This window comes from Purpureocillium takamizusanense, chromosome 2 (genome assembly GCF_022605165.1).
Source record: "Purpureocillium takamizusanense chromosome 2, complete sequence".
NCBI lineage: Eukaryota > Fungi > Ascomycota > Sordariomycetes > Hypocreales > Ophiocordycipitaceae > Purpureocillium > Purpureocillium takamizusanense.
Genome location: NC_063069.1, coordinates 2,144,988 through 2,163,642, shown reverse-complemented (window position 1 = coordinate 2,163,642; position 18,655 = coordinate 2,144,988). Strand labels below are relative to the sequence as shown.

At 58.0% G+C, this 18,655-nt stretch overlaps 4 protein-coding genes and 2 non-coding genes across 6 annotated transcripts; 2 read left to right on the top strand and 4 right to left on the bottom strand.

The window, feature by feature from the left end:
- Positions 1 to 9,464: 9,464 nt before the first annotated feature.
- Positions 9,465 to 9,833, bottom strand: JDV02_002459 (uncharacterized protein; the record flags this gene model as incomplete). Its single annotated transcript, XM_047983488.1, has 1 exon — positions 9,465 to 9,833. One exon carries the CDS (start codon positions 9,831 to 9,833, stop codon positions 9,465 to 9,467), a length of 369 nt encoding a protein of 122 aa, XP_047839459.1.
- A 1,916-nt stretch (positions 9,834 to 11,749) lies between these two features.
- Positions 11,750 to 12,335, bottom strand: JDV02_002458 (uncharacterized protein). The gene is made up of 4 exons (XM_047983487.1): positions 12,308 to 12,335; positions 12,234 to 12,250; positions 11,980 to 12,159; positions 11,750 to 11,904 (listed from the first exon to the last, which is right to left on the bottom strand). The coding sequence occupies exons 1-3, from the start codon at positions 12,319 to 12,321 to the stop codon at positions 12,020 to 12,022; spliced, it is 171 nt and encodes a 56-aa protein (XP_047839458.1). The 5' UTR covers positions 12,322 to 12,335; the 3' UTR covers positions 11,750 to 11,904; positions 11,980 to 12,019.
- A 457-nt stretch (positions 12,336 to 12,792) lies between these two features.
- On the bottom strand, positions 12,793 to 14,102 carry JDV02_002457 (uncharacterized protein). The gene is made up of 2 exons (XM_047983486.1): positions 13,449 to 14,102; positions 12,793 to 13,393 (listed from the first exon to the last, which is right to left on the bottom strand). Exons 1-2 carry the CDS (start codon positions 13,889 to 13,891, stop codon positions 12,991 to 12,993), a joined length of 846 nt encoding a protein of 281 aa, XP_047839457.1. The 5' UTR covers positions 13,892 to 14,102; the 3' UTR covers positions 12,793 to 12,990.
- Positions 14,103 to 14,249: 147 nt separating this feature from the next.
- Positions 14,250 to 16,498, top strand: pnk1 (DNA kinase/phosphatase Pnk1). Its single transcript, XM_047983485.1, has 3 exons — positions 14,250 to 14,435; positions 14,485 to 15,465; positions 15,522 to 16,498. The coding sequence occupies exons 1-3, from the start codon at positions 14,297 to 14,299 to the stop codon at positions 15,830 to 15,832; spliced, it is 1,431 nt and encodes a 476-aa protein (XP_047839456.1). The 5' UTR covers positions 14,250 to 14,296; the 3' UTR covers positions 15,833 to 16,498.
- A 442-nt stretch (positions 16,499 to 16,940) lies between these two features.
- JDV02_002455 lies at positions 16,941 to 17,020 on the top strand. Its single transcript has one exon. It is a non-coding gene; the product is annotated as a tRNA-Arg (tRNA).
- A 304-nt stretch (positions 17,021 to 17,324) lies between these two features.
- On the bottom strand, positions 17,325 to 17,403 carry JDV02_002454. Its single transcript has one exon. It is a non-coding gene; the product is annotated as a tRNA-Arg (tRNA).
- Between the last annotated feature and the right edge of the window lie 1,252 nt (positions 17,404 to 18,655).

Here is an 18,655-nt window from a genome sequence, read left to right as displayed (position 1 = left end):
GTATGCAATGGCCGTGTGCGTGTGATTGCAGCCGGTGGTTGGCTTGACCTGCGCAGCGCGAGGGGAGGGCTGTCGGAAAAGAGGAGGGTTGGGCGCAAAGGGTCCGGCAACGCTGTGGACGTGGACGTGGATGAACTGACTGACTGACTGACTGACAAGTGACAGCCAGCACACACGCGTGCGCGGAGACACACACACACACACACACACACACACACACAAGAATTCTCCTCTGCGTCTCCTCTCGTGAGGGTGCCGTAGGGTGCCGTCGCGCGCGCCAGCGTTGCGTTGTTGCGCGGCGGTTCCAAGGCTCTCGCCGGCCAGTCAGAGAGGCACCTTAAGAGATGAAGATGTCGGCGTCGTCAAGGGTCCTGCGTCGTAGCCGGTAGGTGAATGGATGGAGGGTAGATGTGACGATGCACGGCACGTGAGACCTGCCGCCGCCGCCGCCGCCGGTGTTCTGCTGCTGCTGCTTCCGCCGTCACTGCTGCTGCTTCTCCTGCTGCTGCCGCCGCCGCCGTAGGCTAGTACCTGTTTGGTGGCCGTCGCGGCTCTGCCTCGCTCGTCTGACGTGTTGTTGTGTTGCCGACTGGCTGGCTGGTGTTGGATGTGATGTGGGATGGGATGGGATGGGATGATTAAATCGGGTTGGACGCAACGGCGCATATGTATGTACAAGCATGCGCGTCCCCGAGTATATTGGCTGCGCAAGGCACAGACTTGGGAGGCGCACACGCGTGTGTCCCGAGATGTCGCCTGCAGGTGTCTGCTGCTGCTTGCCTGCCTTGCTTGCTCTGCTCGCTCGAACCTGCTTGTGCAGCGCGCGCGCGCTGTGAAGAGGGGAGGGGGTGATGGAGGTGGTGGTGGTGTGTCGCCGGCAGCTTCACTTCGCACCTAAGCTAGGCGACAGGCAGGCAGCGCAGCCCGTGACGGTAGGTAGGTAGGTTGTGTTGTGGTGGAGGAGGGTGGCGGCGGGCCAATGATGCCAATCCGACTTGCAGCAGCCGAGCCGTTGACGTTGCGTGCGTGCCCGGTGCAAAGGGCCTCTTTGGCTCCAGCTGCGACCCGTCTCATGTGTTGAGCGGGCGGATGTAGTAGTAGCAATGGGTAATGTTGGCCGTACGATTGACTGATTGATTGGGGCGCGGCGCGAAACTCTCAAGCTCGACCGAGATGCGCGTCCCGAGTGGTCCTGGGTGCCAGCAGATAGATGCCGCTCGAACGCCTCTCGCGATGCGGGACCAGATGAATAGTACGAAGTAGACGAATGGATAGGAGTTACCGAGTCAAAGCACGTCCGCCAATCAAGCTTCTAGGAGGTTCGGGTGCTCAACTGGTGACTTGTGACAGACAATCAAATAGATGGTAAGATGACCGGCATCGCCAACGACAGACGAGAGGGGAGCGCGTCGCATTCAACGGTTCATCGTGGTGTCGCCGGCACTGTACATACAGAGCTGCGCGGCCAAGCTTTTTCCAGGACGGAAGCCAGCCATGCCATCCGCGAGCCATGTGGGCTCCCCAGGTTGTCACATCCACATCCGTCCGCGCTTGTTGGCCGGGAGGGCTCACTCGCTCGCTTGCTCAGTCTGTGCCCACCTCGCATCCTCATCATGGGGCCTGGGTGGCCTCAGACGCATTGTATATCCACCACCCTGGGGGGGGGGTTCCGCTCTGGCGCACCCGGCCGGTTGTCCAGGCTCCCCTCCTCCCCTCCCCGGCGTGGGATCGATTGCGTTGCCGGCGGATGGAGACGGACGTGGAGGGCATGAGGAAACAACAAGAGGCGCGTCTGCTTCCGAGCGCCAGGCCATGGGTCCGTCATGGCAAACAAAGCAAGCCCTGACCGGCTCCCAGGTTTTGGGGACAAGGCTCGATCCAAGGGCGCCGCCGGTGTGTGAGGTTACGACCAAAAGGGCACAGCGGGTCCCACAGGCCACGCTGTTTTGGCGGCCCCACCCGCCGCTGGCCGCCTTCAGGGCTCACCCAGTGGCCCCGCCTTCTCGCCGGGCAGCTTCTGCCGGGCTGCAGGAGAGTGACCTGCACCCGCCGCCTTACCGATCGCGCAAGCGAGGTATTTAGTATTCTACGTAGCGCGTCCGACCAAAGGTTCGTCTTCGCGAGGCAGGAGCTGCCGGCCGGTCAGTCAACCATGCTGTTGCACCGGGTACTGTTTCCTGGCCCTGGCCCTGGCCACAGTCCTCATCAGCAGGTTGCCCTGTTACTGCTGCTGCTGCCGCTGCTCTTCCTGCTGCTGCACTGATCCAGTTCCTGCCTCCGGCGGGAGGGGTGGAGGGGGGCAGACGAGGCGGGCAGAGGGCGGCGCAGCGGAGCGGAGCGTGAAAGACTTGGTTCCTCCTCCTTCTGGCCATTGTGCACTGTGCTTACCAGCCCCTCTCGTCCCCGTCCTCGTGAGCTGGTCCTGGTCCTCGTAAGCTGGGGTTGGGCCAACAAATCGTGCTCTCCGCTCCCGCGCACTCCCCTTCCCCGAGGCACGCGCGTCCGAGGCATACATACTAAGTTAGTAGCTAGGTAGGTACCTATATGGTTCAGAGGCGTCGGCACCGTGTCATGTGTCTGTGTTGCAACCCGCACTCCCGCTCCCCCCAACTTCGCTGGCCGCGAGCCCATGCTCAACTCCAGACAAGGACCATTGCGCACGCAGAGGTCCAAGTCGTGCGTGAAACGCCTAGAGGCGCAGTCAATTAAACATAGCAGCAGCATCTCGCCCGGCTGACCGTGGGTGGTCCCCGCGGCCCTGGCTGGGGCCTTGGATCCTGGCCCCATCGGGCTGTCGAGACCCGTGCTCACTCCTACACATATACTACGAGTTGTTACCTACATAGGACAGTTACCTATTGAAGTACTGTGGCTACACTCTACCAACTCGCACGGAAAAGTACGGCAGCCATACCGCCTCCCGCAGGCAGCCGGCGAAGAAAACGCGCGTGCAAACGAACCCGCCACGAAACATGCCACCTGCTGCCCGACGACGCATGCACTTAAGCCACCCTGCCCGCGATGCTCTGTGTTGGCAAGTCTTGCAGTTGCAGGGGGGGGCACTCCAGGAACGCGCAGGGGTTCATATCGTGCTCGTAGTAGTAGCAATGAGGTCAGCGTATGTCGTTTCTGGTGCATCGGCTCTTTTGCTTTCAAGGATGACCGCCGCCCCGAGAATGTTCCTCTTGGGCTCTCTCAGGCCCATCCCAATCTCAACCCAGGAACCAGCTCTTGAGCTTGCGATTATTGGCTCCCGGAACACTCGGTTTGTGGGTCTGCGTGGATAGGCCGCAGTGATCTAAGAGGGGCCCCGGACGAGGTCGCGGTGCCCACGCCGCCGGTGTAGGTACATATCCTTGCCTCGCCATCAGATGCACCCAGTCTGAGCGGTGAAATGCCTCTCAAGAACCGGTGCTCTTGCTTCTAACTTGTACTACTGGTACGTCATACGGAAGTAGGAAATGTACTGACTGACTTCATACGTTAGCTCCCCAATTGTAAAAGCAAGGAAGGCCAGGCCTCACCACCATAACTCCTCTCGAATACCATCACCTCGCCTGCCCAGCAAGGCAAGGTGCGTCTGCAGCGCCATCCTTTTCGGGATCCCCGCGGTAGCGCGAGCCGTTCGGGCCCCCGTTTGACAGGAAGCTTACCTGCACTCACCTGCGACGCGCCAGCTTCCAATTCGGTGTAGAGCCCTTAACCTCGACGGATCTCGAGGTAACTTGCCATGTACCCGTCGCACGGCAGCGCGGTCACCGCAAGTCGCTTTGACACCCTGGGATCTCGCGCTGTGGCTTCCTACAGCCGCGAGACCCGGACCCATGCCACAGCGACAACCCCGATATACAAGCGTCGACAAACAGACTGCGTAATAAGTGCATACCTAGGCACTATGGTGCTTTTTTTCGGTAGCTTTCTCCCAGCTAAGGAGGCTGCGTAGTTCCCCGCTGTTGGCTGGTGGCTGTTGGCCAGAGGCAGACCGCCTCGACAAACACACGTTTAAGCGTTTGCTTGATCCCAACAGGCCACCACGTCTGTCGGCCCTATCCTAGACTCTGCCGATGTTGAAACCCTCATGCCGCTCTCCGCTCCTCTAGTCGCGATTGCAAGTCCAGAATACAATTAGACGCCCAAGAGTGAATAACACAACTCAATGTCATACCCCGTTTTGCCCGTTTCGACACACATACCCGATGAGCCGAACGGCGATAGAGTTGGCGCTACTGACCGTGACGACCACGCGCCCCCCGCGCGGCTTTGTTGAAGTAAAACGCCTCGAGGCATCAAGGGTCCGGAAGTACCCAGCGAATCGCTTTCATCTTTGGTAGCGTTTAAGCTTCGAAAGACGGCTTTCGGCTACCACATTCAGTAGTCGTGGCTTCGCGACCTCGTGGTGGCGTGTCGGAAGCAGCAAGACACTTTGCCTATTCGTGATTCGTGAATCGACGCCCTCGTCATAGGCGTCCGACTCCGCCGCCCGCCATCCCGCTTCCGTTGAACCACGCGAGCGGCAACGGGACTGCAAAGTCTAATCTGCCGCGTGGTTTACCCTAGTATCGCAAAAGCTATTTCCGCGGGTGTATATATTTTTTTTTACACTTCAGTCAACGAGCGTGACTGACTGGTGCCGAGCGACCAGTGCTCGGTACCGAAACCTTTGTACAGGGCTCTCGTCCCGACTTTGCGGGGAAAATACTGACGTGGCATACTAACTCTTCGTGACTCTGAGATCGTCGCTTAAAATCTGTCGCTGGAGGTCCTGCAGTCATGCAGAATACATCGCGGTGCTAATCCTCAGCGCGGCCAAACCTGCCAAGCAAAACTGCTCCATATGCGGTCACGTCTCAGGCCCTGTTCGTGCACGCCCGGCTTCGGTTCGTCCATTCATGCTACATTGACGTTTGGCATGGGCTACTGCGCGGCAGACAATCGCTTACATGTCATGATGGATGCCAGCATGGGGAACGAAGCCTTTATGGGGAGGAGGAGCTCAGCTTAGACGCATGGCATGTCGTAATGCGGCCGGTCTCCCAACGTCTTCGTGGATCACCCCTAGTCCCACCCGGACGGCTAAGTGTTTGTCAACGTTCCAAGTCACCAGTATCAGAACGCCGCAAGCAAGTTCACCGTTGCCGTAATACCGGCGCACTGAATTGGAGATCCGAGCCGCAGGTGAAAGGTTGCAGGGCATGGCTTCATGGCTTCAGCCCCACGGCCCGTCAGGTGGGTGTTGGCTGCGGTGCGACTGTCACATGCAGTAACGACTAAACGGGAGCGACTCTGCGCATCGCGAGCGCAAGGCCATTGACGCTTTACGTCTGCTTCAGCGATGGTTCCTCGCCGTGGTATGTGCATCCGCCTAGCTCCGCCTCTGCTCGGGGTCATCGGGCCTGGCTGCGTGTGCGTCGCCATGAAAGAAGCTTAACCAGAATGGACACTGATGCCGTTGACACTGAGCAACATCAACGGCACGGTCAACTGTCGCAGCCGATTCACATGCAAGTACGCACGTCGTCATGCCAGCATGTGGCCCACTGCAAATACGTACGCACATCCATGGCTGCACAATCTTGGGCCACAAGTAGATATCTGCGGTACCACAGGCGGTATCGACCCTGATTCACGAACTCTCCCCTAATTATCACGACATCAGCCGTACAAGCCGCACACGGCACGGAAGCTGGGGTCTGACTTCCTCTTAGTATGCACGACGCGGTCTATGGGGATCAAGCCGCAGGTCCAGCCAACGAGGTTTTGATACTGAGTCCGTCGCACAGCCGATGGAATATACAGAACCCCTAAAGTTGGCATGTGACTCGATCTTGTCGCCTTTCCACGGGAGGAAGCGAGTCGCGAGTATGGTTTTGCAGCCGAGCCCTGATGGTTGCATAGGCGGATCTGTGGTTCGGCAGATACTGTATATGGTGCCATCAATACCACCATCACTATTTGTCCGCGCGTTGTACTTTGTAGAAGCACAAATTATCAAGGTCACAGCGACGCCGAGGCAGACCGGTCTGCGAGGCTTCTGGGCGGTGAGCAGTAATGACAGGGCAACCCAGTATCCAGAGGGCAGCTCAATTGATACATGCCCATGCTCGCGAAGCATGGGGAGCGAGTCGAGCGAGGAGAAATGGTTCGTCGCCCAGGACATGCAGGGCCTGAAGCAAGCCACCAGCAAAACCGTTCGGGGAACGGCAGAGCTTCCGCGCAGGTCGTGGCGTGGCATAGCTGCCAGGCACAGCCGCTGTCAACTAGGAGGAGAGCGGGCTCGCGGAAGCAGAACGAAGCAAGGAACCACCAAGCAATGCGAGGCATTTTACCCTGGGCGTACCTTGCATTAGCAGCTGCCGTGGAGGAGGGCGGGCGCACAGGGCCATTTGCCAGTGGCTTGCGATGGAAGAGATAAAGCTGCGCTCGGCACGATTGGAGCGTCGGCGCGGGACCCAGCTGGGTGCAGAGCCGGGAGAATATCCCGAAAAGGGCCGCAGGGCGATGGTGCACCAGACGAATCGTCGCGCAGTCCAGTCCAGGACAATCGACGATGCCAGTTCGTATCAACGGACGCCGGGTGGATGACGCCGCTTCCACTTCGGACTGTTGCCCACGACGAGGCGCTCTGCTGTGGATGACGGAAGCAACATGCCCATTCATCCCTGCTCGTCTGCCTCTGGCTCGTTGGCGGGCCCAACAGCGAGCGGCGGGCGACGCGGACAGGCGACCGACCGACCGACCGACCAACCATTCCGAACGAATCTCGCAAGCGTCGTCACCACTTGATTGGTTTCTTTTCTGGGGCCATGGTCCGTCCGGCTTTTTTGGCGTGACGGATCGTAGAGTCCGTCGTCGTGACCCCGCAGCGGGCTGACGTGTTGGGTGGGCAATAAGAGCGGCTTCTTGTCGCGCGAGACCCGTACGACGACGGAAGGACGAATCGATGACAGGTGTGGAAGGTCATGATGGTGTGCGCTCACTTCTTGGTACTAGAAGGTCTTTTGTAGCACTGAACGACGAGCTGTTGGGCGCGCTCCCCTCCCCAGTGGGCAGGCACAGCAGTCGCTGTGGTTCACATGATTTCTGCGGAGTTGGCCCCCGGTTCGGGAGACACCAATGTCGTGTACTTGGTACTGCATGGGCAGCAACGCAACGAACCCCGCCATCGAGTTGCGCGGCTGTGGTGGTGACGAACGACGCGTCCAGTCTGACAAACCGGCATGACATTGACTTAGTACTAGGTACCTTCTGACAGAAAGGCCGTCCCATCCGTCCAGCTTGTTTTGCGGGACCAACGGCGGGGGGACCAAGTACAAAGTACGTAAGCTACCTACCACCCGCACCCAGATTCCCACTTCGTACAGGGTAAGCCGGCACCAACGCGGGCGGGTTTCCTGTCCAGCAGCACTTTCCGTCCAGCGCGCCCACTGGCTCACAGACACCAACAGCGGAATCAGGCCGAGGCAGCGTGAGAAAACTTTTCTCCATCGTTGCAGCGCCCGTCAGCGCCCGTCAGCGCCCGCCACGCCTGGAGCCATGCCTGAAATGGGATCCGTCGCCGTTCGAGCACTTTGTTGCCGACGGCTCTTCTTCCGCGGAACGGGTTTCCATATCTCTGAGCGGGCCAGGGCACTGCCCTCCACCAATGCAGGAATCATGCTCCAATCTGCTTACTGAGCCTTCCATTTCGTCCCGGCGGGGTTCGAGCTCTGGTCGGTAGCAGCCCGTCCGCGCAGAACGGGCTGTTCCGCTGGCTGCCCGTCTGCCCCTCGAACGTATTACTGATGCCCTGCGAGCAGAGCAGGTAGGCATACGGTAGGTAAGTAGGTACCTACTCGTAGACGAGGTAAGGTAAGGTAGGTGGTACCTGTCGCAGTAGCGACCTACCACTGCCTACGAAGTACAGTCGCACTCTATCACTCACTCACTCCTCCACGCGCTGCTCGTAGTAGATGTCGTGGTGCACTGCTCCGGCGGCGAACAGGTAAAAATGCCCAGGTATATTGGAAGTCTGGGCCTTTGCCACTACCTGCAACGAACAGAAGAACTCATGGAGGCAAGGTATACTGTACCCAACAGGCCATCGCTGCTGTACACCGGACCTGCCGACGTAGCAGCACCAGGCTCTTCGTTGGCCACCGTACGAAGTAACTTATTTGGGACATGTTCGCCCAGCGCTTGGTTGTCCTCGTATTCTTGACAACAGGCTGATATTCCATGCCCACGTACACCTCCAGCGCCGGCCAACCGTGGCCGAGAAGCACTTCGCAACGCCATCATGCTGAGACGCAGACACATCTGTAAAGGTGAAATATGCTGCTGCCCAACACGCTGCGCGCCGCTTTCAACGCAAGCCGTGTGCAACACGCAGGCCCTCCTCGCAGGCTTGCGCGCGCCTCCCGTTGACTGCCTCTTTTATGGCATCGACGAGTCCAACCCATGCACACCTTCCCCGCCACCTCGCCGTTCCACAAGGCGCCGGCAGGTCTCATTTGGCCCTTGCGCCGAAGCTCGCCCTGCAGGGCTCTTGGTCAGTCTACCCTGGTCCGGGTTCGTCATGGGTGCCAAGCATGCCAGGCAAGACACGACCCGAGCGCTCCCACGTCCCCTTGCCCATGTAGGTATCATGATGCTGCTGCTTGGTGCCCACCCAGGCCCTACCTAGGGTGCGAAGCCAGTACGTACGTAGGGGCGGCGGCTGCGAGCCACGTACAAGACAGATGATGCCTTAGTTCGCGATAGGCTGGGCAACGACTGGCATCAGGGCTGCTGGACAGCAGCAGTAGCAGCAGCAGCAGCAGCGGGCGTCGTGTGGCGGGCGCTCATTCGCCGACCCCCCGGGAGACACTCGCGGCAAAAGCTGGGGGCGGTGGTACTCAGTCGACCTCGACGCGTTGCCTGGCTGTCCATGGGCTTGCGCCGGATCTTGGCTGCGATATGTCAGGTTGCGCAACACGTCCGCCCAGCCCAGCCCAGCTCTTGAACCCAAGCTGCTACTGATACTGAGGAACGTACGCCCCCCTCCCTGGGTACGCGTCCGCCGCCACGATAATTCTGCCCAGAGCTTTGGGCATAACGAAGAGAGCTCGGGGGCGCGCGCGATGGAATGCGCGCAGCTGCTTCTGGGCATGCATTTAGCCCAGGCTCCGCCAGAGGCCCAATTGATGCCTACGGATGTATCTCCGTGCTTGATCACTGACCTGTCCTTGGTACAATACTGCATTGCCCGCCCCCGTCGCCTGATGGCCTCGCTGCGTTCATTTCGATGCAGGTCCGGGCGGTGTCCTCCGAGGGAGGTTAGTCGCGTGGCTTATAGTACTTCGTACATGGACGCACAATGCACCGTTCAGATGGTGGTGGCTGGCGCATCACATCACCCAGTCGCACTCGCCGCGCCACGGTCCCCCGACGATGGAGCCTCTATTCTAAGACTAAGACTATGGTTTCCGGGAGCGGTTCGCTCAACCCTAGTACGTAGTGAGAGACGTGTATAGATGCCGTTCGACAATGGCCTTTTCTTTTACTAGTCCAGGTTGGTTGGTTGGGGACTTCTTGATTCCCAAAACGTGGCTCTCGGCAAGGATGCCTTGCCCATTTTCTGCCCTGTTGCGCGCGAAATAGGCACGGCACAGCTTGCGGATTTGCTGCTGCATGCACGCTTTCCTTCTTGGCGGTGACGAGTTGTGTTCTGTCTGTCTGTCTTGCGCGCCTGAAAGCCTCGAAGCGGCGGAAAGGGAAAGAACAACGACCGTCGCCCGGTCAGAGTGTCTGGTCCAGCTGGTGACGTGGCGCGAGTTGCGGTCAAGAGACAGACAGCAACGCGCCCGCGCGCCCATCCCTCGTCCACTTGTCCAGCGAATCTCGCTCACCTCACCTCTTTGGCGGTTTTTGTGTGAATGGATCCCACCCACCCAACCCGGCTCACGTGGCGACTTGACATTCAACACCTTTTTCTTTCGGTTTACGGAGATGAGACGGATGAGGCGGACACTGGCTATGCTGCAGTACGGATGTCGGCATCTCGCGGCTGCATGTAGGGTAGGATGGATGGATGGCAAGAGAAGACCATGAAAGACGAACGACACTGCTTCCTGGCGGACAAGACTGGGGCCGCACGGATGCTACGGTTGTGGTATTGGGCATGAGAAGATACGAGTGTCGTCAATTCGGAGTTTTTTCTGTTCTTCCTCTGTGTTGCTCGTCTCAGCTTGACTGGGTGTAAGTCGCATCTGCCTGGGTTGCAATGCGTCGTCATCGCCATCACAAACGGCCGCTCTATCAGCCGACCGTAGGCATCACACCACTTCAACCGCAGAGAGACGGCGTCTACGAGAGAGATGCACGTTCTGACGAGTATTCTTGAGATTAGCTGTGCTACGCTGCCGAGAAGAGCCGAAGCTATTCCCACCCGCCCCTCATTACTCACCCACCAGTGCCTTGCATGCTGAAAGAGCGAAGGCAGATATGTCGGCGACGCGGCCACCGACGCCGGCAACGACCCTCGGCTGATAGGGAAGAGTCGCGTCTGTTCGCCTGCAGCCACCACACATACACCTTTCGGGCTTCAAGACTCGCCAATGGCGGAACGGAGAGCTCACAGAATACAGGCGCTGGAAGGGTCCTGGGACCACGGTGCAGGTTACAACTTTCTCATTGGTACCAGGCTTGTGCCGTGAGCCGCTATTGTCCTCGCTCTCGCCCTCGATTTCGTCTTTACATCTCGCCTTTTCTTCTCCGCGGCCGAGATAAAGCAGGCGCCGCCCTACGCGCGCACCTCGACAGAGCAGTGCGGTCGCACGAGGGGGGGCCCAGTGGCGCCGCCGCCTTGACGATATCAGTGGGCCAAGAGCTGCCCTCATCTCAGCTGATAGGGCGTGAGGTAAAGATTTCTACATGACAGAATGGAGGGGTGAAGGATAGCCGTCTCTCGAATCCGGCGCGACGCGTCGCGCGATGTGCCACCGCATGTGAGCGGAGGTCCATTAGGGGGGAGCCTCCATGATCTGAACATCGCACGCAGGGTCCTTTCACATTACTGACGCGCGCGGCAGTAGCTGCGGCTTCGACGGATGTGGCGGCCGTCGTGCTGCGTCTTCCTTCGGAATCTGGGGTTACTGCCAAGGAAGGGGGTGGAAAGTGGATGGCGCAGACCGTTCGCGGATGTGGAAAGGGGGGGGGGAACCTGTCAGATTCCCACGGTCCAGTCAGGAGATATATGATCAGATAGTCGGATCGTTGCCGAATGCGACGCTGCGGCTGGTCGTGAAGAGGGGGGGCGTGCGTGTGTGTGTGCGAAAAGAAGGTGTGTTGACAGCTGGGGCGTTGTGCACCGTTCCCCGCGATGAGGTTGATCGTTCGTGCTTCATGGGGACGCATGGTGTCACGGCAGGTGGTCTGGACGGGCCCCTAGACGACATGTTGCGAAGGCATCACCGCGTTGGAGATGTTATCTTCGGGCTCAAGGGACGAAGGGACTGATCTTGACGGCGCGTCATGGTGGTGGGGAAACAGGTCGACTGATGAACTTCGGCATTGTGTTTCGGAAGATAGGATCCAAACTCCAACGGTTGACGACCGGTTTTGAAGGAGTCTTATTTGTGCGCATTATGATCGAAAACAGTCGTCAAGGTAGCAGGGGACGCAAATCATACACAAACACTTCTGTCGTTTGTCGTGAGCGAGCCTCCAGGGTGATGGCAAGGTGGCGTATTGTTTGATGATCAACTGTAGGAACTTGACGTATGAGCTTGATCCACCTCCTGGGGTCACGGTAGACAACCGGACATACACTCCAGATGAGCCCGAAACCCGTCAGGCGTTCCGGTCAAGGCAAGGTGTATCCGAGCCAAGCCGCGATCAACCCCCTCCGCTCCTCCTCGTCTGCCCACGTGAGTGCATCGTTGACCGCTGTCCTCATAAAAGATAATGGTAAGTCAGAAGCTTCCGTGTAAACTCGTGGGAGCTAGAAAGTGGTTGTCTCACGCCAGTTTATGCTGAGTCGCCAGAGCGTGTCGTAAAACTCCTACTCCGGGTACTTGTTCATGTGTTGCCCCCGGCCGTTGTTCGCGGATACGAACAGCTGGATCATGCGGTAGTTTCGGCGTAGGCGTGCGATGATCAACTCAAAGCACTGCATCATTATATCTTGGCCCGGATTGAAGTCTATATCGTATTGTAGCTTATATGAGCGGGGCGTTCATGGTGTCTGTAGACATACGCGTGAAGCTTATGCTTACCTCGCGCGAAGTCGAACCTGCAGGCGACGTTAGCGAAAGGTGCTTCGTCATTGCGTTCGGAAATTCTGACTCACGGTTCATCCCGCATGTTGGTATCTGTGATGCTGTAGTAAAAGCATGTGAGCGCTCGTTATATATTCCAGGCTGTGTATAAAGATCTGCGGGTACACCTACGCTTGTGTGAGCGAGTTTATGGAAAGATGTTGTTGCTGTGGGTGAGGGGCTGTAGTAACGCTTTCGGATGATGTCCATCACAGAAGTTCACAGAGGAAGAAGGGAAAATTTTGGGAGGACGGTAGGGTGGTTCTGCCCTGAACAAAGATGACGACCAGGGCCGGGCCTGTTGCCCAGCTGCCCGCAGCTGTTCAGGCGAACAGCGCCATCAGCTAGTCCAAGTGGGGTCACGGACATGAGAAGCGCCTTTCCCACGGCCCAGGTACACATACAAGAAAAGAGGCAATAAGGACCATACGTGCAAACCGAGGCAGGGAAAAGCAGTGAATAGGGCACGCAAAGGACGATGACGCCGTAGGGTGCGCGCGCAAAACTACGGCGTTTCAGACCACTTCGCGTTCACCACGAGAATATCATCGGATAAAGGGGGGAGCACCTGGGTGAGTGATCGGGATGATTGGGTATCTAATGTGAATGAAAAAGACGCCTCCTGAGGATGCATTCCTTCGCCGCAGGCCGCGCCGCGCAGCACCAGGCCGGTTGCCCTGAAATTCAGGTGTCCGCCAGACTCGATTCAGCAGCCTCAGGTTTTGCCCAGCATGACTCTTTGAGGCAGCGCCTGGATGCCTTGCTGCTGCATCGCAACACGAGTATCATGCACCTTGCGGTCGATCGTCTTGAAGTCAAAGACCCCGTCGAGCTCGCTCCGGATCGCCATAAGCTGGTCCTGAGCCTTGCGAATCTCATCAGGTTTGTTGTCTTGCAGCACGTGGGCCTTGATTTGGAGGATCCAACGATTCTGGCCGTCCATTGGCGTGAGACCCTCCCACGCTGGCAGAGTGTGCAAGGGCTCGGCTGGATGATGTTGCGCGGACCCAAGCGGCGTATAGTCATTGATGGGCTTGACCAAGTATGACCTTGACAGACGAAACTCGATGTCGTCACGGAAGAACCTGTAGAGCTCCTCGATTGTCTCCGTCTTGAACCTGTGGGTCATGGTCAGCGGGCAGCGGCATTTGTTAGACACAGGGACCGACCTACAGATAGTTGTTATCCCGCATCACCGACAACAGTCTCTTCTGTTCCCACAGCTCGACAATCTTGCGTTGCGTGAGAACCGGCCTCGCGGTTGGAGGATCTGGAAAGTCGGCCCATCTTAGGATTCCCGACATAGCGTCGAGGTCTTGCGACGTTGATGAAGGGCCCATGTCGCGATCCTTGAGAACTTCGTACCGCGTCTGAAGGACAAAGGACTGGCGACTGAGGTTCTGATGCAGTTCCTTGTACAGGAATGCGACGTCCTTGCGCATAGGCTTGTCAATGGAGCTCTGGTTTGAGATGCCTGCTGGTCGCGGGGGTCCTTGGAAGTAGAGGACTCGATTGACCGTTTCCCACGGCGGCATTGCGCAGAAGCCGCTCAGGACGGCACATGCCGCCTGGAAGTCGGCGTCTTCAACCAGCGCCGTGAGAAACAGCTCATACATGGCGTGGTCGCCCTGGCAATGGCGAAGAAACTGATGCCGTGTGATGGGCTAGTAGGACGAGCTTTGATCTGAGCTAGGCTTGCGTCGTATTGCGAGCACTTCGGCCGAGTCTTGAATGTTCTGGCGTAATAGAGTGAAGTGCTACTTGAGTGCCCTGAAGATGCTAAGTCGCCCAGCTTGTTCTGTTTGCAGCGTAGAGCCTGATGTCGACTTCAAAGTGACGTTCCAGAAGCTCCAAGGCGGGCCAGCCCCCATCATGGCAGGTGGCTCAATGGATGTTCGCGGCACGTGATTTCGCGTCGTGGTTTCCGCGTTCCACTGTGCGCCCCGCGTATCATCGTGGCCCATACTTCCCAGTGCACCTATATCCTCTCCATCGCGCCGTGCGCCTTCGAATTAAATGGTATGCGACACTTTGGGCGACTCTTGCAGCAGAAGATAGGTGTCACAATGGCACCAGCTGGCCCGCCGTCAAAGCGGAAGGCCACGGACAGGCCCATATCCCCGCCTCCAGTCAAGCGTGCATTACAGAGCAACACGACCAGTATGGCTAGCATCTACCGCTTTCCTCACTGCTTACTGACTGAGTGCAGAAAGCGCCGTCGCCAACTTCTTCACCCCCACGTCACAGAAGCCCAAAGATCGCACAGCCTGGTCACAACGAGGGCCGAACGATGACGTGCCCGCAACCTTACTCGTCGGCAGCTTCGTGCCGGAGAACCACGATGCGAGCGCACCTTCGCGGCGCAAGATTGCAGCCTTCGACCTCGACTCGACCCTAATTACCACATCCTCCGGCAAAAAACATGCCAGCGAAGCAACAGACTGGAAATGGTGGGACAGCGCCGTGCCCGGACGACTGCGAGAGTTGTACAACGATCACGGCTACCAAGTCGTGATACTTTCCAACCAGGCCGGCCTGACGCTACAATTCGAGCCCGGATTCAAAGGACCCAAGGCATCAGCGCAAAAGCGTGTGGGAGACTTCAAACAAAAATGCAGCGCCATCTTGAACAGCTTGAACCTCCCGACCAGTGTCTACGCGGCGACGGGACGAGACATATATAGGAAGCCGAGGACAGGGATGTGGAAGGAAGTCTGCGACGACTACGACATCCCAGGGGGCGAGGTTGATATCAAAAACAGCTTCTTTGTTGGGGATGCTGGTGGCCGCATCGCTGGGCCTGCCGGCGACAGTGCCACTGTCGCCGCAGCAGCCAAGGACTTTAGCTGCTCGGACAGGAATTTCGCCCACAATGTCGGCATCGACTACAAAACACCGGAAGAGTTCTTTCTAGGACATGAGCCGAGGGAATTCCAGCGCGACTTCGACCTGATCAACTATCCGTATGAGCAAGATTCATCACCACAGGGGCCTGTTGTGTTTGAGAAGAAAAACGACCGGGATGTGGTCCTGTTCTGTGGACCTCCCGGAGCTGGCAAGAGTACATTCTACTGGAGCTACCTCAAGCCTCTCGGCTACGAAAGGATAAACCAGGATACGCTCAAAACCCGCGACAAATGTCTTCAGGTTGCCAAGGAGTTGCTGGCTCAAGGCGAGTCCATAGCAATAGGTACATCTCTCATCCTGTATGTTGCGACATGGCGAAAGCTCACGCTCAACTAACAGATAACACGAACGCCGACCCGGACACGCGTGCAGTGTGGGTGGAGGTGGCAAACAGGGCAAAGGTGCCGATACGATGCGTGTGGTTTCGAACGCCGCTGTATCTATGCGAGCACAACGATGCCGTTCGTGCGCATAATGCGGCCCTCAACCCAGAATCAAGACAAGTTCTGCCAAAGTTGGCCTTCACCGGGTTCGCCTCTCGCTACCGGGAACCCAAGATGAAGGAAGGCTTTCAGGACATTATCGAGGTCGACTTCACGTTTCGGGGGAGTTGCGATGATTACAAGATATGGAGCCGATATTGGGCCTAAAGCGGACGCATTCTGGCCCTGCAGCCGTCTTACCGCCAAACGTCATGTCGCAGATACCTCTGAAAAGTGCTCGAGATGTTAGTGGCCTCGATGGCTCGCCTTTGATCGGCAGCAACTATCGTCAGAACAATAGGGCGTCGAGAGCAACACCCGAATTATTGTGTTCATGGCGAATCGACTGCCATCTTCTGTATGATATACAGCAATGAGCACTTGGTGAGCCAGGGGGGCAAACGCCATCCAAGGGCTCACGCAGAGCAGTAGCCCCGGCCGAACCAAAGACACAACAGAAGTGGGTTGCATCAGTCGCGCTCGCGTGCTCAGCGCTGGGGTCTTGGCGAACCTCCACGTCTGTTGGGTAGTATTTGTACTCGTGGCTGCCCGTTGGTGGTTGCGACGCTCGGCGAGTAGTTTGCACTTGTTGGTCCTTTGACACATGAGCTGGGTAGTAGGTCGAACGGACTGCTTAAAAAGCCAAAGACGACAACCGTTGGTCGGTGCCAACGTCACCTACCAACGTCCTCCCGCCCCTCTGTGGAAACTTGGGGAATCGTCGGCGATGGTTGCTGGGCCGCGCGGTGGCTGGCTGAACTCGCCGACGACGGACTCGGCACTTGCTCTGGTCTGCGCCAGGCCGCAATAATAATAATAAAAAGTTGTCAAGCCACGGATCTGCGCAACGTGCAGTATGTGCACGCCATTGACTGCGACGCAAAATGCCGTCTTATGGTAGTATCGGAGTGGCCGACTCTCAGTCCGTTGCGAGATGTTCCCCTGCTTCTTTGATCAGGCACCGTACTGTCTTCCAGCTAATCACAAAAGCCGATTCGTATGTATACTGTTCGCGCCTGCGTCTCAGGGTATTTCTCGGTCTCGGCCCACATCACGACTTAACGGACAAAACCAATCACGGACCCTCCATGGTGGAATATCGGGCTCTCGCGTCACACACACGACACCACCACACTGCACCACCGACCGTGCGAATATCTCCGCTACTTGTAAATGCAATTTGTCGCGGCCCGCTCCTGTCGCGCTCATATGGCCTAATAGCGCGTGGGACGTTCATCAGCTGGGTCGCTTCCGATCCGGCTCGTGATTCACAATTGGCCGTGTGGCTCAATGGCAGAGCGTCTGACTACGATTGGGATAATCAGAAGGTTGCAGGTTCGACCCCTGTCTCGGTCACATTTTTGCTGCGTGTCTGTCTTTTTTGCCCTGCTCGTGGCTTTTTTCGAGTCTGGTTGGGTTTGTGGGTGAAGACGGTGCAAAAATAGTATAATAAGCCCTCGCGTGAGGGTGCGTGGGTATTACACCATGGAAAGGACATATTAGTCGGAGCAGGAAGAACATGGCTGAAAACACGTTCCGCGACTGCCAGAGCAACTTCCGAGCAGCAGACCAAAAAAAGCCAGCGCCACTCGATTCCAATATATCTGACTGAGGCTTCTAGCACCAGCAAAAAAATGCAAGCACGAAGTCCTTTAACTTTTGACCGAGACAGGGGTCGAACCTGCAACCTTCTGATTATCCAATCGTAGTCAGACGCTCTGCCATTGAGCCACACGGCCAGATGCTATTCGCACTGCATGACATACCACGGGTTATTGGCGAATATGAGCATAGTGCGGTTGCGCGAGGGCCTTGCCCTGGTTGGGCTTGCATGCCCAGAACGCCATCCGGCTTGGCCAGGCGATCCAACAAAACGACCTCTGTGCCGTGCTTCCGGCGCCACAGTTGACGACCGCGCGCCGCTGCTGCCACACAGCTTCGGGGTACAGTACGCCGAGCATCACTCATACTGCACGAAGTAGTTGTGTGCGTGCAGTACAGTCACGGCGGAGATGGTGAGGCACATCGTGGCGGACAAAGGACCCGACTGTCGCCGACTACTCGGTTGCAAATAGAAGGCAATCCATTTGGCTGGATGAGGGCCAAACCAGGGGTGCCCCGGACGTGCTCGCCCACCCCGCGCGCCATGCCATCCCACATCTCCCCCCATCCGTGCCCATGATCGGCAGCGGTTGACATGCCATGTCAGGCTGTGGGCGTTCCTGGCACGGATTCCCCGCGTGGTTCAGCAGCATGTTTTTCAGCAGGCGAGACCACACGGGCCAACGGGCAGTCCCTCGCGGGATGCTACGTTATGTGCTTTGAACGTAGTATGAACATTCTGCACGGGCATCACGGGGTATCTTACCGCCGTCGTGCTCGCCCTTGTTCCTTCGTCTTGCGTCGAGGCCCGTGGTCTCAGCGCCCACCCCACGGCGCCGTTCTCCGCACGTCGCACACGGTGGAGTGAGTGCACTTGGCGAGCACAGCACACGAGCGAGTCGTGCGACGGCGACATGGCCAGGTGGGTGAAAAAAAAAACAGATGAGAAAGAAGACGCGAGGGGAACCGAGGAGGAAGAACCAGGGCGACCTGCTCGGCCAACCTCCGTCCAGCTGATCTTGAGTAATAGTCAAGGTGAGCACCTTTCACCTCCACCGTGGGGTTTGGTTCTATAGCCAAGGCGGTGCGACCAGACCGGGATCCCCCCATATCCCCTCCGTATTACATAGGGTATTTTGCCTTTTTGCCCCTCGCGCGGCAGTTTAAGTGCGGGTTGGGCGGGGAGGAGCCCGCGTGGGGTGCCAGCCTTCTGGCGCTGACCTGTTACGAGCAGCGAAACGAGTTGCGCCACTGGAGATGGGATGCGCTGCGCTAACTTGTATAAAGCGGAGTTGCTGGAGTTGGTGGCGGCGGGAAGGCCAGGCCAGGCAAGGCAGGGCAGGCACACAGGGCAGTCGTGAACGAAGAGATGGCCAGGTGCCGGAACCC

Excerpts from the sequence above, each read along its gene's own strand:
- JDV02_002457 (XM_047983486.1), bottom strand. The coding sequence starts at position 13,891 with ATGTATGAGCTGTTTCTCACGGCGCTGGTTGAAGACGCCGACTTCCAG. Across the intron at positions 13,394-13,448 it reads ATGCGGGATAACAACTATCT|GTTCAAGACGGAGACAATCG; the intron begins GTAGGTCGGTCC and ends CATGACCCACAG.
- pnk1 (XM_047983485.1), top strand. The coding sequence starts at position 14,297 with ATGCGACACTTTGGGCGACTCTTGCAGCAGAAGATAGGTGTCACAATG. Across the intron at positions 14,436-14,484 it reads ATTACAGAGCAACACGACCA|AAAGCGCCGTCGCCAACTTC; the intron begins GTATGGCTAGCA and ends GACTGAGTGCAG. Across the intron at positions 15,466-15,521 it reads AGGCGAGTCCATAGCAATAG|ATAACACGAACGCCGACCCG; the intron begins GTACATCTCTCA and ends CTCAACTAACAG.